At 39.5% G+C, this 15,342-nt stretch overlaps 2 protein-coding genes and 1 long non-coding RNA gene across 11 annotated transcripts in view; 1 reads left to right on the forward strand and 2 right to left on the reverse strand.

Moving 5' to 3' along the window:
* The window catches only part of LOC109432733 (innexin shaking-B), a 434,999-nt gene that overhangs the window by 305,646 nt on the left and 114,011 nt on the right, over positions 1–15,342 (reverse strand). The window lies entirely within an intron of this gene.
* The window catches only part of LOC134292170 (uncharacterized), a 288,122-nt gene that overhangs the window by 216,906 nt on the left and 55,874 nt on the right, over positions 1–15,342 (forward strand). The window lies entirely within an intron of this gene.
* LOC134292168 (uncharacterized) lies at positions 3,025–8,608 on the reverse strand. Its single transcript, XM_062861043.1, has 2 exons — positions 7,456–8,608; positions 3,025–7,163 (listed from the first exon to the last, which is right to left on the reverse strand). Exons 1-2 carry the CDS (start codon positions 7,904–7,906, stop codon positions 5,065–5,067), a joined length of 2,550 nt encoding a protein of 849 aa, XP_062717027.1. The 5' UTR covers positions 7,907–8,608; the 3' UTR covers positions 3,025–5,064.

A 15,342-nucleotide genomic window follows, 5' to 3' on the forward strand; every position in this document is an offset into this window, starting at 1 on the left:
CTAGAGGAATTTGATGAAATCCTGCCATCAAATCCAGAGTACTGAAGTATTTAGCTCTACCTAGTTGATCCAAAATAGTATCGATTCTAGGTAGGGGAAATCTGTCAGCCAAAATTTTTTTATTCAGCTGTCTGAAATCGACAACTAGTCTCCATTTTTTCTCACTGCTGCTCGACTTTTTGGGTACCAACAGAATTGGTGAATTGTAAGCCGAGACTGAGTGTTCAATCACATCATTTTTCAACAAATTTTGGACTTGAGATTCAATCTCCTCATTGTGCGCGTGTATATTCCTATAATTTGGGATGTATACAGGCACGTTATCTGAAAGTTCTATATTTTGTGAATAGAAGTTGTTAGTAGTGAGGTTATCTTCTCCTAACGCAAAAATATCATTGTATTCGTGAATTAAATTTTCAAAAGGTTCCTTGGCTGATGCTGGTAGTTCTGAAACATTAATTTTTGATCTTATTTGATCAGTTCGGTCGGAAATATTACCGTTTTTATTGACATTTGCTACGATAAAATTCTTCAGAGGTTTCATCATAGGCTTAAAATCTTTTATAAGTACTGCTTTATCAGTAGTATTTATAAATTTAACGTATTTTGTTGATGGTGACGTCAATGTATTGCCACAGAAAATCCCTGGTTGGATTTCTTCGGCACACACTAACATATCTTCATTCAAATTTAAATCATTTATTTTTCTTACAACTTCGCAACGTTCAGGAAGTATGAATCCTCCATTGAAGTTGTCTTCAATGGGAATGTTAACTTCCTCATTATTGCATCGAATGTTCAAAATCCAGGATTCATAATCAATACTGCATTTAAATGCAGTTAAAAAGTCTCGTCCCAATATCCCATCAGTAAATATTGGAAAATTTTCTTCAACTATTTGGAACTCATGTTCCAATGTAATGGTATTTTGGAATGTTAGTTGTGTCACAGCTGATGCAACAGTTTCAATTTTATTTTCTGATATTCCAGAGATCATACATCTTCGATCTCGATTTATCAGTTGATCATGCAATATATTATTTAATTTGAATATAGAAACGTCAGCACCTGAATCGACCATAAAGGTACATGTAGAATTTGATATTCCAATATGTGCCTTTATGAAATTTGATGCTGATGGGTTTATTGTGAAAAGCGTTGAATTTGGCCTAAAAAATTTTGTGGCTGTTGAGTGTTTTGATGTTGCGTTGTTGGTTGTGGAGCGTTTGTTGCTTGTTGGGGTAACTGAGGTGTCTGACCACTTTCACTGTTCGTATAATAGATACGGGACTGAGAATGTCCTCTATATGGTCTTCTACCACGTGAAGAATAGAAATTTGCACTATGTCCTCGGTTTTGATATCGGCCTTGGAAATTTCCACGAGAATTGCCTCTGAAATTTCCACGATAGTTACCTCTGTTTCCTCTATAGTGGCCTCTGTCGAAAAAACTTCTATCTCCTCTGATGTGTCCACGATGTACTTGACCTCGTTGGACAAACATCAGTTGAGAGTGGTTGGCATTAGAAGAACTTTTCTCATTTTCTACAGTTTTCTCGATGGCCGCAGACAAGGTTTTAAATTCTGCTGCCTTTAATAAGATTTTTGTTTCTGGGTTTTTCACTCCTGTGTAAAGAGCTTTTACCCCTTGTTTAATTGCCATTTTTTGGGCTGTATCAACTGGTATTTTCTCAGCAATGTATGCTCTTTCGAGCTGCTGAGTGAGTTTCTCGACGCTATCTGTAAATTTGTTAATGTCTCCTATTTGTTTCAAATCTTGAAGCTTTGCAACAAAAACATCAGGTGATGTTTTTGATGTACATTTTGCTTCTAATTCATTGATTATCTCATCGAAATTTCGTGGATTTTCACCTACTGCTGCTCTTGCTTTTCCAGATAGTTTCGATAGTACTACCTGTACGGCTGCAACGGTATTATCATTAGTCAGAATTGTCTTTCCTGCTTTAAGAGCAGAGATAAAGCTTGATAAATTATCATTTGATCCATCGTATGATGGAATCAAAGATGAGATTGTTTTGATTGTTTCAATAATATTAGCCATTTCTTCCTCCTGATATTCTTCTTCTAACTCTTCTTTTTCCCCTTCTACTCTGTCTTCTTCTTCTACTTCTTCTTCTTCTTCTTTTTCGATTGTTCCTGCTTCTTCTACTTTACTTTCTTCTACCCCTGATTCTAGTGCTGTCCGTGAAATTCCTAATTGTTCGTTCTCGTTTAGTAATGTCAATGATTGGTTGATTTTTCCACAAATTTCTGTACCCTTTTTTATAACTGCCTCATTTTGCAGATCTTTATTAGTTTTTAGAATGTTTTTAAGCCTTTTCTTCAAATCACTTAAATATTTCACCTTTTGTAGTCGCGTTTCCTCTGAAAATCGGTTGTACTTTTTCAAACTTTCCAAATATTTATTAGAAATTTCATTTATTTGGAAAAATTCGTCCATTGAAATTAATTAAAATCTTCTATGAGGTAAATTGAAGGAGGTTTCCATGTTTAATTTTACCTTATCTTGAAGTCGGAGCAGGATCAGGTGACACCCAGCTGGCACGGCCCCTATTGTCGCTAGGTCGTTGGTATCTTATTTTTGTTGCTCGAGGTTTAATGCTTGCCTTCAGTTGCATAGCCAGCATTTTAACCTCATCCACTGGTATTTTTACGCGTGCGCCCCACTGGCGCATGTTTTCGTCTGAACGGTTGACGTTTAGTGGTATATATTCAATACCATCTTTTTTCACTTTTTGTCCAGTAGATTTTTGTGTGGTTTTTACTTTTTCAATTACACTTTTTAGTTTTTGTTCACTTGTCGGTGCACCTTTTACTTGTTGTTCATTTCTTGGTCCGAATTTTCTTACGAGTTCTTCTCTTTTTCGGCTTACTTCTTCTAATATTAGGCCATGGTAAGCCTGCACATTTGAGGTACGATTTTTCTTCATTTCACTTTATTTTTCTTTGTCAATGTTTTAAACTTTGCTTAATGTTTCTGAGGATTTGCATCCTTTTTCGAAAGCTCTGCGCCTGACGTGTTTTGCGTGCCATTTGTAGGCAGTCACAGATAGTTGTATAATATTAAGAGCAAGAAGGATCCACAATTTTATGGCATGTTCTTCATGCAGGATACTGTGATCTTCTAGCTGGTTCACTATATTCACTTGTGGGTCGCCGCTGATTGATGTTGTTTTGGACTGTTGTTTTCCCATCACGAGTTACGCAATCACTTTGAAAATTTCAGCAAGCGTTCCTTAACGAATCACACAGTCACAGAATTTTCCTCGGAGAAGGTTCGGCCACTTGGCACGGTCGCCATGTAATGCTGTGTCTTATTTTACAACACTCGGCGGTGATATCGATTAAGAACGATGTTATGCGTTGAGGTCCGAAGACCAAATTGAACTGTTTTATTCGGCCTGGGAAGACCCCTTTTATAGGGCCAGCCAGACTGCCAAAAGTATATCATACAATGTGTTTACATAGAACCTTATGGAAGTTTCCTGGAGTGATTTATGCTTAGGTCAGCGGACGACGCGTCGTCGTCGTCTCGATCGAACCGTCGTATGCTCATATCGATTTGGCGAGCGATACATTGTTGTAATTAATTTGCAAACGTAAGCGTTGGGATACGAACGATAGCACGTTCGTCGCGTATGTAGAATTGGCTCGTTTTGCACTACAATGCTCATAGATATCCAAACTTTGAAAGAACGTCGCGAATTATCCATGGTGTCATTTCTAAATGATTTAGTATCTCATCGCATTGATTCTGCGAATCTATTATCAAACATCAATTTCTATACTCCAGTTAGACCATTAAGAGGACGTAACCTATTTGCTCTTAACAGTCATCGAACAGATTATGCGAAATTTCTTCCTTTAAATCGAATGATGAATCTTTATAATCAGCACTGCGCATGTATAGATATAACCATGTCTCGAACAAATATTAAAAAATACTTTAATTCCTTGAGAAACCATAGAATATAGCTATAAGTGAAAATGTAGTCTACGTTATTGTTTGACGAAATAAATAAATAAATACAATAAAAACGTAGCTGCGTGGGAATTTTGTCCACCTATTCTCGCAATAAAACTGGGTTACGTGGCCGAGCGGTTAGCGGCGTCAGTCGTTTAGGTGTCTTGTAAGCCTCAGAGAAAAATTCTCCACTGGGCCACTGGGTGTTGTATGTGTTGTCCGTTGTCAAATGTTTGTAATGTTCAGTCTGTAGAGGCCGCAAGGTCGAAGACGGTGTGATTGTCTTTTTTTTACACAGGTGTGCCATTTGCCCAGTTGTCTCGATGTGGTCGCACAGGATTTGAACCGCCATGCCGGAAGTGATCAACGTTTCCAACCTGTCTGCTCTTGATGCTGGAGTCTCAAGAACTTTGTCCAACAATGTCTGGATTATCAGCTCCGGTGCGGTAACAGCATGTACAACGTGAGCATGACATGAAGGACACACGCCGGAAAGAGTAAGCAGCACTTCACCGCCTCGAACGCTTCGCTCTGTAGCGCACGTTGTGGCCGAGCCAGATTTTCCACATTGGAATACACACAGGCGGCCGTCGAATTGGTGTATGCACTGGAAAACAGCGTTAAATCTTCAGGATCCCCTCGAAACGGCGGAAGATCTCTTGGCAAGACTTGCCTTGCCAACAGTTGCTGCTGCACTGGACCCACCGGGCACGGGAAGCTTGACCGAAGAGCTTGGCCTGAACTCGATGGAGAATACCCACTCACGGGATCTTGCAATACGATGGGATGTTGGTTCAGTCTAGGTGCACTTGCGTTCACTGACAACCCTCCATAAACCGATGGTTGCGGAATCGATACTTTTGGAATCGTTGGACAGGCCGTTACCACGTTTGTCAAGTTCGCATTCCTCAAATCTATCGAAGAAACCTGAGTGCTAATTTTTTTTTTTTTTTTTTTTTTTTGTAAAATAAAGTTTTGTTTATTTATTAAAAGTTAATGCTACTTTACATTAAGTGTTTTAAATTCCATATTGCAGTGCAAAATCTAATGCATTTATGTCAACTACATTATTACATCCGTTTACAAAAGAAATGTAAATGCAAATAATTCAAGAATTAATTTTCTATTTCTTCTGCTAATTCCGTTTAGGGTTGGTCGCAATAGCTCGTCAATGGATAGTCTCCTCCAGCCTCCAGCGGTTGCCATGATCCTCCGTTGAAAATGACTCCATGCTCCAGAAATCCGTTGACAGTCACTGTATTTGTGCTGAATTGTTTCCACCATTGCCCCACAGTGTTCACAATTTTCGTTGTCAGATCGCCCTAGCACAAACATCAGCTTCTTTGTGACTACTTTCTCATTCACAATCAGATACAGGTCACTCCTAGTTTTCACAGGAATCTTGGAATCATTGACGTTTTGCCATATTCTTCGCCAATTATGAGCTGGAAATTTCTGCATTATTCTGGGGACATCAGTTTGCTTCACGAAAACATCATGAATGCTGACGATGCAGGGGTTTTGCAGGATATGATGGGGTAGACTACTCAGATGCTGATAAACTTGTTTTAAACACTGAAAATCAGCAGGAATCCTTACAGGTGTGGGATTTACTCGATCCATATACGACCTGTAGTATGGCATGCATTCCTTTTCGCGAAGATGTCTATTTATTAGTAACGCTTTGCTTTTAAGTGCCGGTAATTGCAGTTTAAGCCCGCCATCCTCACGGTTTCTTGCTAATTGTTGCATAGGGACCCTGGCCGGCACTCTGCTCCACAGGAAATTTCCCATTATGGCCGTTATCTTCGCAATGTGGATACTATAGGCTGGTAAGATTGATGATAGATACCAGATTTTCGATGTAATATATGTGTTTAATACGGCCACCTTTTGATGCAACGCCAAGGCTCGCAATGAATGCAGCCAAATCAGTCGCGAGAAGCTTGCGATGACAGCTTCCCAGTTAAGCTTAATCATAAGCCTGATGGAGTTCGCATAAAACACCCCTAGAATTTTGACTTTCTCAACAGTAGTCAAGAAAGGCACTACAAGCGTACCTTCATCAATGAAGCCCACATCGATTGCAGTAGTCTTCATCAAATTCAGCTTTGCTCCTCCAGCACGTCCAAAACGGCGAAAAAGAGTCATCATACGCTCTACCTTCTCTGATGACGTCACCAGCACACTAATGTCGTCTGCATAAGCAACGATAAGATCTGTTCCACATACACGTTCCAGCCGGCAGAGTAATGGATGCAGGTATATCACGAACAGACACATCGAAAGAGGGTCACCCTGGCGAACAGATCGTTGGATGGGGAATGGTTGTGAGAGCTTACCGTTGATCAAAATGCGGGAGGATGATCTCGCAGCAATATTCTCCAGTAGGGTTACTAGCTGTCCATTAAATCCAAGAGAAATCATTGTTTTCGAGAGGAAACGTCGAGATACCCTGTCGAAAGCATGTTCCAGATCGAAGGAAATGAGTTTTCCTCTCTGTTTACGATGTATCATTTGAGCAATTCGGTCTTTAATCGCAAGGGTAGCTTGAAAAATATTTCTGTCTGTGTTCCCGCATTTTTGGGCTTCTCCGAGGACTCTGTGAGCTCGCATGACGATTTCTAGTCTCGATTTTAGTACGCGAGAGAGAATTTTGTAGTCCACATTTAGCAGAGATATGGGACGGTAGGCACTAACAGTATCTCCTGCTCCTTTATTTTTGACTAATACTATTACACCATCCACAAACTCCGACGGGAAATTTCCGGCAAGGGCTTCATTTAGAATAAGATTCATCTCTCTATGTATTACGTCAAAGGTCCGAAGGTAAAATTCTCTCGGAATACCGTCGGGTCCTGGGGATTTGTTTGGAGCACTTGTTTTGATCGCTGTCCAGATTTCAGATGTGGTGATTTCACTCATGCTCGCAGTGTTCGGCTCATCACCGTCTGGAATAATCTGGTCACTCAGGAACTCTTGCTCTGCTTCTGCATGTGTCTCTTCAGCCGTGTAGAGATTTTGGAAGTACTGATTTGTTGAGAGTGATCCCTCCTGGTGGCTAGTACCCGTACAAAGTAATAGATGGCGTTGTAGAACACTAACCTGCAGAAATCGGGCCAGTGGAAACTCTGTGGAAAGCTGTTCGATGCCACTCCACTGATGACACCTTGCACGACCTTCCTCCTCTCCTCTTCTTGGCGTAACGTCCTTCTGGGACAAAGCCTGCTTCTCAGCTTAGTGTTCTATGAGCACTTCCATAGTTATTAACTGAGAGTTTCCTCTGCCAATGACCATTTTGCATGTGTATATCGTGTGGCAGGCACGAAGATACTCTATGCCCAAGGAAGTCAAGGAAATTTCCTTTACGAAAAGATCCTGGACCGACCGGGAATCGAACCCATCACCCTCAGCAAGGTCATGCTGAATACCCGTGCGTTTACCGCCTCGGCTATATGGGCCCTGCACGACCTTGTTGGCCGTAAATCGTAGCAGTTGAAATCATCGTTGCCGGAACCTGTCCAGAGGGCCCAGTCACAGTGGGCGGCACCAGTCCAGGAGGCACAGTCGACGATGCCGTTGAAAATGCTGCTGTTCCAGCTAGCGTAAACCCAGAGTTGGTTGCGATCGTTACCACGGAGGAGTTCGGTGCTGCGGCTAACTGTGGATTGGTAGTCATCGTGGACGAAACGTTGACATTAGTTGCTGGGAATACAAGATCGTTTTCAGACAGCTCGCCAATCCGAGACGATGACGGCAAAGCCGCACACCGAGCGCACATCCAGCTTTCGTTGGCTATCGCTGGCGTTACTCCCACGCATTGGTAGTGATACCATTCTCGGCACACTGCGCAGAAGACCATGTAGCCCAACGTGGACGACCTCTGGCAGAGCTTACAGTCGAACCGATCCGTTTCAGGCATCCTTACCTCCACTATTCGAAACACTTTCTTAAGCTTTGTTGGAAAGAATTTCGAACCTTCTATTAGAAGCGCACGGTTGAGTTGTGGTGCCGAGTTCTTATGCTGGGAGTAAGATTTATTATGTTAAAAAGACCTGAGTATAAGAAATGCATAGTTACTTACAAAGTGGTATCCTCAGTTAGCTCTAGGCTAAAATATTAACGACACATAAGATAGTGGTCATTCTCTATAAATAATTCCAGAAGTCCCTGTGAAGAAACAGGGATGTAAGCAGTAATAAATAACAAAATTTCCATAAACAAATAAAAAAGTGCATAAATAAATCAAAAGTTTCCATAAATAATTAAATTTTGAGCAATTAAAAACGTCAAAAATGCAATGAATAAATCAACTGTTGCAATAAAAAAAAACCATTTTTCCCACCAAAAAACTTCGAATTTTCCATAAATAAATTTGATTTTTCCATAATAAATTAGAAAATTCACAATAAAAAAATATCGAAAAAGCAATAAATAATTCAAAAAGTGCAATAAACGAAAAAATAAATTATCAATAAATGTCCAAAAAAGGAACAATTAACTTAAATGAATTTTGAGCTAAAAAATTACATAGACCATGCGGCGAAGCCGCCTAGAGGATTGAGGAACTGAGGCGGCAGAAGACCGCCGAAGTTCCGATATCCGATGCACCGCAACTGCATCGTTTTGGTTCTAGGCAAACCACAGATCCAAGAATTTGCCCGGTATATGCAAACATAGATGTTATCCCTGTTTTAGGTCCGACGAGCGATAGCGAGTTCGGACAGCAAGCAATTGCTGGGTAAATTGCAATCATAGTTACACAGGCTTTTCAGTCGTTTTAGTCATATAAGTGCGATTCAGCATTTCACTGCCTCATACTTTCATGCATTTGTTTTTCATTGGTAATTTAGTCATTTTTTATTGCATTTTTTGAATTTTTTATTGCTTTTTCCATATTTTTTATTGTGAATTTTCTAATTTATTATGGAAAAGTTACATTTATTTATGGAAAATTCGAAGTTATTTGGTGGGGAAAACGGCTTTTTTTATTGCAACAGTTGATTTATTCATTGCATTTTTGACGTTTTCAATTGTTCAAAAATTAATTATTTATGGAAACTTTTGATTTATTTATGCACTTTTTTATTTGTTTATGGAAATTTTGTTATTTATTACTGCTTGCACCCCTGTTTCTTCACTGGGACTTTCCGAATTTTTTATGGGAAATTTTGTATTTATTATGGAACGTTTAATTGTCTGCCCAGTTTCAGCCAGTCACTGGAAGCTATCGAATGCCTCAATTGGATCCAGCACCCCGTTTCTCTAGACACAAGGAATCCAACCTTCGAGACGTGGAAGACAACGTTTGCATAATCAACCGAAGTAAGTTGGCAGCCCGCCAAGCAGGAGTTTTATGGAAATCCAGAGGATAACCCTTTATTTTTCTCCATGTATAACTCCTCTACGCAGATGTGCGGTTTTTCCAATGAGGAGAATGTGCTTAAGACTCCGAAAATGCCTGAGGGGAAAAGCTCTTGAAGCAGTGCGATGCCGACTGCTACATCCTTCCAATGTTAACAGCGTAATTTCAACCTTGAAGATGTTGTACGGGAGACCGGAAGCCATCGTGCAATCAGCAATCCGGAAAGTCCGGTCATTGCTCGATACAGAGGTAAACTTCGCACTAACAGTCGAAAATCTCGTGGCCACAATTGAAGCATGCGGAATCGAGGATTTCGTATATAACGCATCCTTGAAATTTGAACTGATGGGTCGTCTACCTCCTGGACTGATGTTGAATTGGGCGAAGCATTCCAGAAATATCCCATCACCCAAGCTATTGGATTTCAGTGGATGGCTGTATTCGATTGCTGAGGATGCTAGTGCGGTAATGCAAACTTCGGTTGGCGGAAGCAGAGGCCGTGGAAGATGAATTTGTGAATATTCACGCTGAAACTAAACACTCAGGGGAAACGCGAAGTGAACCCACGATACAATGATCATCTACAGTACCTGTACAGGATTGCTTCGTGTGCAAAGGTAGATGTCCATCAATCATCAAATGCAAACGTTTTGGGAAATTGAGCCTGGATGCGAGTGGGCCGTTGTTCGCGATGCAAAACTGTAGGCAACAAAAACCCTGTGAAGTCAACGGCTGTACGTTTTTGCATCATCCGCTACTGCATAATAAGTTGCATGATACAGAAAATTTGCAATCAGACCGAGCATCGCCGAGTACCACCGGAACCTGCAACGTTCATCAGGTCCAAACCAGTGAAGTTTTATTCCATATTGTCCCGGTGCAGCTGCATGGTCCATCGAAAGTTATCCAGACAAACGCGTTCATTGACGATGGCTCGGAACTAACGCTACTGGAGGACAGTTTAGCAGAGGAACTTGGAGTAAAAGGACCTCGAACATCGTTCTGCTTGAAGTGGACGGGAAGAACCAAGAGAGTGAAAGCTGATTCGCAAATAGTTGATGTGGGAATATCATCGACCGGAAAATCGGATCAGCCATACAGGATGACCAAAGTCCACACGATACAAAATCTGCAACTGCGACCTCAGACCTTAGTGCTCGCCGAATTGCTGCAATATTTCAAGGACTTGAAAGGATAACCGATCGAATCATACACGAATGTGTGTCCCCGCATCTTGATTGGCCTGGACAATGCTACACTGGGACATGTAATGCAAGGACGGGATGATAAGTCCTGTGAACCGATAGCGGTCAAGACTCGGTTAGGATAGATCGTCCATGGAAGTTGCTCACGAACACAGCAAGACATTAGCTTCGTGAACGTGCATGCTATTGAAGCAAGCGAATGCAACAGAGTTTCGGACGACGATCTTTGCACTGTCATGAAGGAATTTATTTATTCAGTTTCGTCAAACAACGTAGACTAGTACATAAACATAAAGTTTTGTTTCATTTCTTAAAGCTAGGGTACATATTGTTAATAAAATACATATAAGAAAATATATAAATAGTGTATGCTGGTGGATGTGTGTATAATTTGTGCTTTTATAATATTTTAAGTACTACTACTGATGTTATTTCTTATAGTGTAAAAATATTTCTTTAAATTATGCCGCGACATAGTTAAGTCAATAGTTTCACAGTGTTGATTATACAGTATGCGGCAGGAAAAATGCGAAAGTGTTTTTCAACTTCAAACCTCATTTTTGTCCATTTGACATTAACCAATCTATGTTTCAACGTTCCATGATCTATAATAGGCTAGTTTTCTGAAAAGTTAATTAAAACATTTCCCATTTTGGACACTAACCTTTACAGGGCGGCGCCTGAAGATGAAGACAACCAGAATTTTCAAACCGCAGAAAATCGCACAGGTCGCTAAATTTCGCATCCGATAAAACAATTTTTTTGATTTTCTCTACAATATCATCAAATATATGTACTTATTTCATCTGGTATGTGAAACTACATGGCTCTGGATCAGTGTGGTCTGGTTGTTCATCGAATTTGAGCTAATATTGTTACTGTTATAGTCATTTTGTTTAATGACCATTGGGCGCGCAGTTGATATCCGCTTATTAGGCCTACATTATCACTTGTTAAACATCAAATATGTTCATTTTTATTTTTCAGTGCTAGAATATAGACATTGACTGATACACTGTCATGAAAAAATACATAGTTATATATATATATATATATATATATATATATATATATATATATATATATATGTGTGTTTCGTTTTCTGCTGAATGATATTAAATTACACTTTTTGATGTTTAATTGTAGTAGGTTTTTCGAACACCATGTGTGGAATATGCAAATTTCATTCTGAAATATGTTAATGTCTTCTTGATTCCTTATTTCCATATATAGTTTCATATCGTCGGCATAAATAAGTACTTTTGTTTTCTTCAGGATGAAGGAAATGTCGTTAATGTAAAGAATAAATAAAAGAGGGCCCAGATGGGAACCTTGAGGCACTCCTGAAGTGACTTGAATGGGATGTGATGTTTTTCCTTTGACTTTTATTATTCGTTGGCGGTTTGTAAGGTACGATTCAAGCCATTTAAGAAGTCGGGGTTCCATACCCATTTTTTGCAATTTGAAGAGTAGCATTGGAATATCAATGCGGTCGAATGCCTTGCTAAAATCAGTGTAAAGAGCTTCTACGTGATTGCCATTATCCATTGCAGTCAATGAAAAATTAATGAATTCCAATAAATTTGTAGCGGTTGAGCGCCCTTTATAGAATCCATGTTGCATGTGCGTTATTCTATTCTTAATTTGAGCAAATATATTTTTATTGATTATTGCTTCGAATAATTTAGGAATGCACGAAATAATGGCAATTCCACGGTAATTACGTATGTCAGATTTTTGCCAGATTTGAAAATAGGTACCATAAAAGAGCTTTTCCATGATTTGGGGAAGATACCTGTTTCGAGAGAATTTTTAAATAGCCAAAATAGTGGCGTGGTGAGCTCCATAGCTAGATTCTTCAAAAATACAGGAGAAAGGCCGTCGGGTCCAGCACCTTTAGAAGCATCTAAATTTTTAAGTGCGTTCAAGATGTCGTCTACCGTCACTTCTTTGTGAGTTATATCCACAGGAAATTCAGGGATATATTCAAAATGTCTCGGTCACGGTCATGATCCGAAAAGGTGGTGTAAATTTCTTGGAAAAATGATGCAAATAGGTTGCATATTTCGTCTGGATTGTTGCCTACATGTTCATCAAGATTCATAGAAGATGGAAAATTGTCAGATTTAAGATTAGTTTTTACGTAATTGAAGAAATTCTTAGGGCAAGACTTTATTTCATTTTCAGTTTTGACATTGTACTCTTCAAATGCGGTGTCATTGGCAAAATTTAGTTGATTAGCAATGTCTAAATATTTTTCCAAATTTTCATCGCAATTATATTTTTGGTAAATTTTATGCGCTTTCTGTTTGCGATTTTTCAAATTTTTTATTTGTTTATTATACCAGACGGGATATTTAAAATTGACATTACGTCTTTTTTTCTTTTTAGGGACTTCGTCATGAATAATTTGGAAAATAATGTTGTAATAGTAGTTTACGCAACAAGGTGCAGAATGACGATTTTTACAGCACGAGTCGTACATTTATCCAACGAGGCTTGCCGAGTTGGATAATTACGACGAGTGCTGTAAAAATCGAGTTCTGCACCGAGTTACGTACAACGTTTTTTGCAATTTCATAAATTAGCCTTGAGGATAGTTTTTAACAAAACTTTTTCATCAAACTGCACACTGATGTTCATAGCCATGTTTAAGAAAATGAGAACATAACAGGTTATACTGTGCAGTTGTCTTAATTTTTCAAAACTGCGTCCAGAAAGCATCAAGAAGTTGACCAAAACTGAAAACAGTGCTGTAATGGTTCATTACGCAACGCAAATCAGTGCTGTAATGAACCATTACAGCACTGTTAATTTGGTGTGGGAAAGTAGGCCTTTTCCTGTCAGATTTGCGTGACGTAAAACAGCCTATTACGATGAGAAAATGCAAAAAAAAAGATTTACAGCATTTTCGACATTTCCTTAATTCCGTAGTGTTGATTGCCAGTTTATATTATCTAGTCTACGCTTTATATTGACATAGTTAGCTTTTTGATGTGGAGCGGACCTGGTGTGATGGTTAGAACACTTGACTATCACGCCGAGGACCTGGGATCAAATCCCACTCCCGACAAACTCGCAAAATTGTGAGTTCTTCTTTCGGAAGGGAAGTAAAGCGTGGGTCCCAAGGTATAGTTACCCAGGGCTAAAAATCTCGTTAATACAAAAAAAAAATGATTTTTTTTAGAGCTTTTTGATATTCAAAGACTTCTTCGTACTCAAAGTCGATGGGATTTTGGTGTCCATGAATAAATATTGATAATTCGATTGCTGTGTGAAAAGCTTCATTTTTCCACAAGGGATTCAATGATTCGCTCACGCAAAAATCTTCGTAAATATTAGTGAACAAGAAATCAAAATAACAATTTTGTTGGTTTTTGACATGATTTATTTGATTGAGGCCTAAATTAGCAGTTTTGTCAAAAATAAACTGCAATCAGTTTCGTACCTTTTAATTCCGCCCTATGTTGCTTATCCTTTGACAGATACGCGTATTTCGACTACCACTTGTAATCTTCCTCAGTGTCAGTTATCCAGTGGATAACTGACACTGAGGAAGATTACAAGTGGTAGTCGAAATACGCGTATCTGTCAAAGGATAAGCAACATAGGGCGGAATTAAAAGGTACGAAACTGATTACACTCATTCATAGAGGGTATTCTGCTTAGAGGGTTCGAAAAGTCGGTACAAGAAACTGCAATGTTTTATTGTCCCCAACGACTGGGAGTAAGATACAACGGAGATACGGAATATTTCGCTTTAGACAGCTTCGGGATCGCGAAGCCCAGTAAGATCCTACGGTCTAAGGAAGACGAACGAGCATTGGAGATTCTGGAAAAGCAAACTAATTGGAAGTAAGACCGGTATGAATCGGGGTTGCTTTGGAAGTACGATGGTGTTTACTTTCCAAACAGCACAGGAATGGCTTTCGAAAGATGGCAGTGTTTGGATCGACGAATGAAACGTGATTAAACGTTTCCGGAAACAATTCAATTGAAAAGGACTGATTACGTGAATAAGGGATACGTGCGGAAGTTAACGGACGCAGAATTGAATACACGGAAGGCTCAGGAGTGGTATATACCTGTTTTTCCGGTAACAAATCCCAATAAACCGGGGAAGATAAGACTGGTGAGGGATGCAGCTGCCGCTGCGTATGGCATTTCTCTCAATTCACTGTTACTCAAGGATCCGGACCTCTTGACGTCCATTCTTGTGCAGTTTCGATAATTCCGAATTGCTGTTTGCGGGGACATTCTGGAGATGTATCTGCAGATTATATTAAAACAGGATATTCAATTGGGATTTTTCTGGAAAGACAGCGAAGACAACGAAAACCCTAGTGTGTACACGATGTTTGTGTTGCCATTTGGATTCTCATGTTCCGCAACCATTGCGCAACATGTGAAAAACACCAACGCTCAGCGGTTCACCAAGGAGCATCCTGCAGTGGTCCTTGCTATCGTCGACCAACATTACGTTGACGATATGTTGGTCGGATGAATTTTGGCACTCTCAGTCTTGAAAATCAAACGATTTATTTTATTCTGCTCGACGTTTCGGCCATGGGATGTGGCCTTTTTCAAGGGAAAAACTATATTTTGAAAAATGGGGGTTTTGGTTGGTCACAATATCACTTCTAAAGCTCTTAAACTAGTCTTACTTGGTCTATCGTTTTTGTCCTAAATTGTCTGGTTTTGTGGTTGTCGGTTGGTCATGATCTGGGCTTCTGAGGGTTAAATTTAATTAGTGGTCAACATACATAAACTTTTACTATTTTAGCCTAC

The sequence above is a fragment of the Aedes albopictus genome, chromosome 3 (genome assembly GCF_035046485.1).
Source record: "Aedes albopictus strain Foshan chromosome 3, AalbF5, whole genome shotgun sequence".
Classification (NCBI taxonomy): Eukaryota; Metazoa; Arthropoda; class Insecta; order Diptera; family Culicidae; genus Aedes; species Aedes albopictus.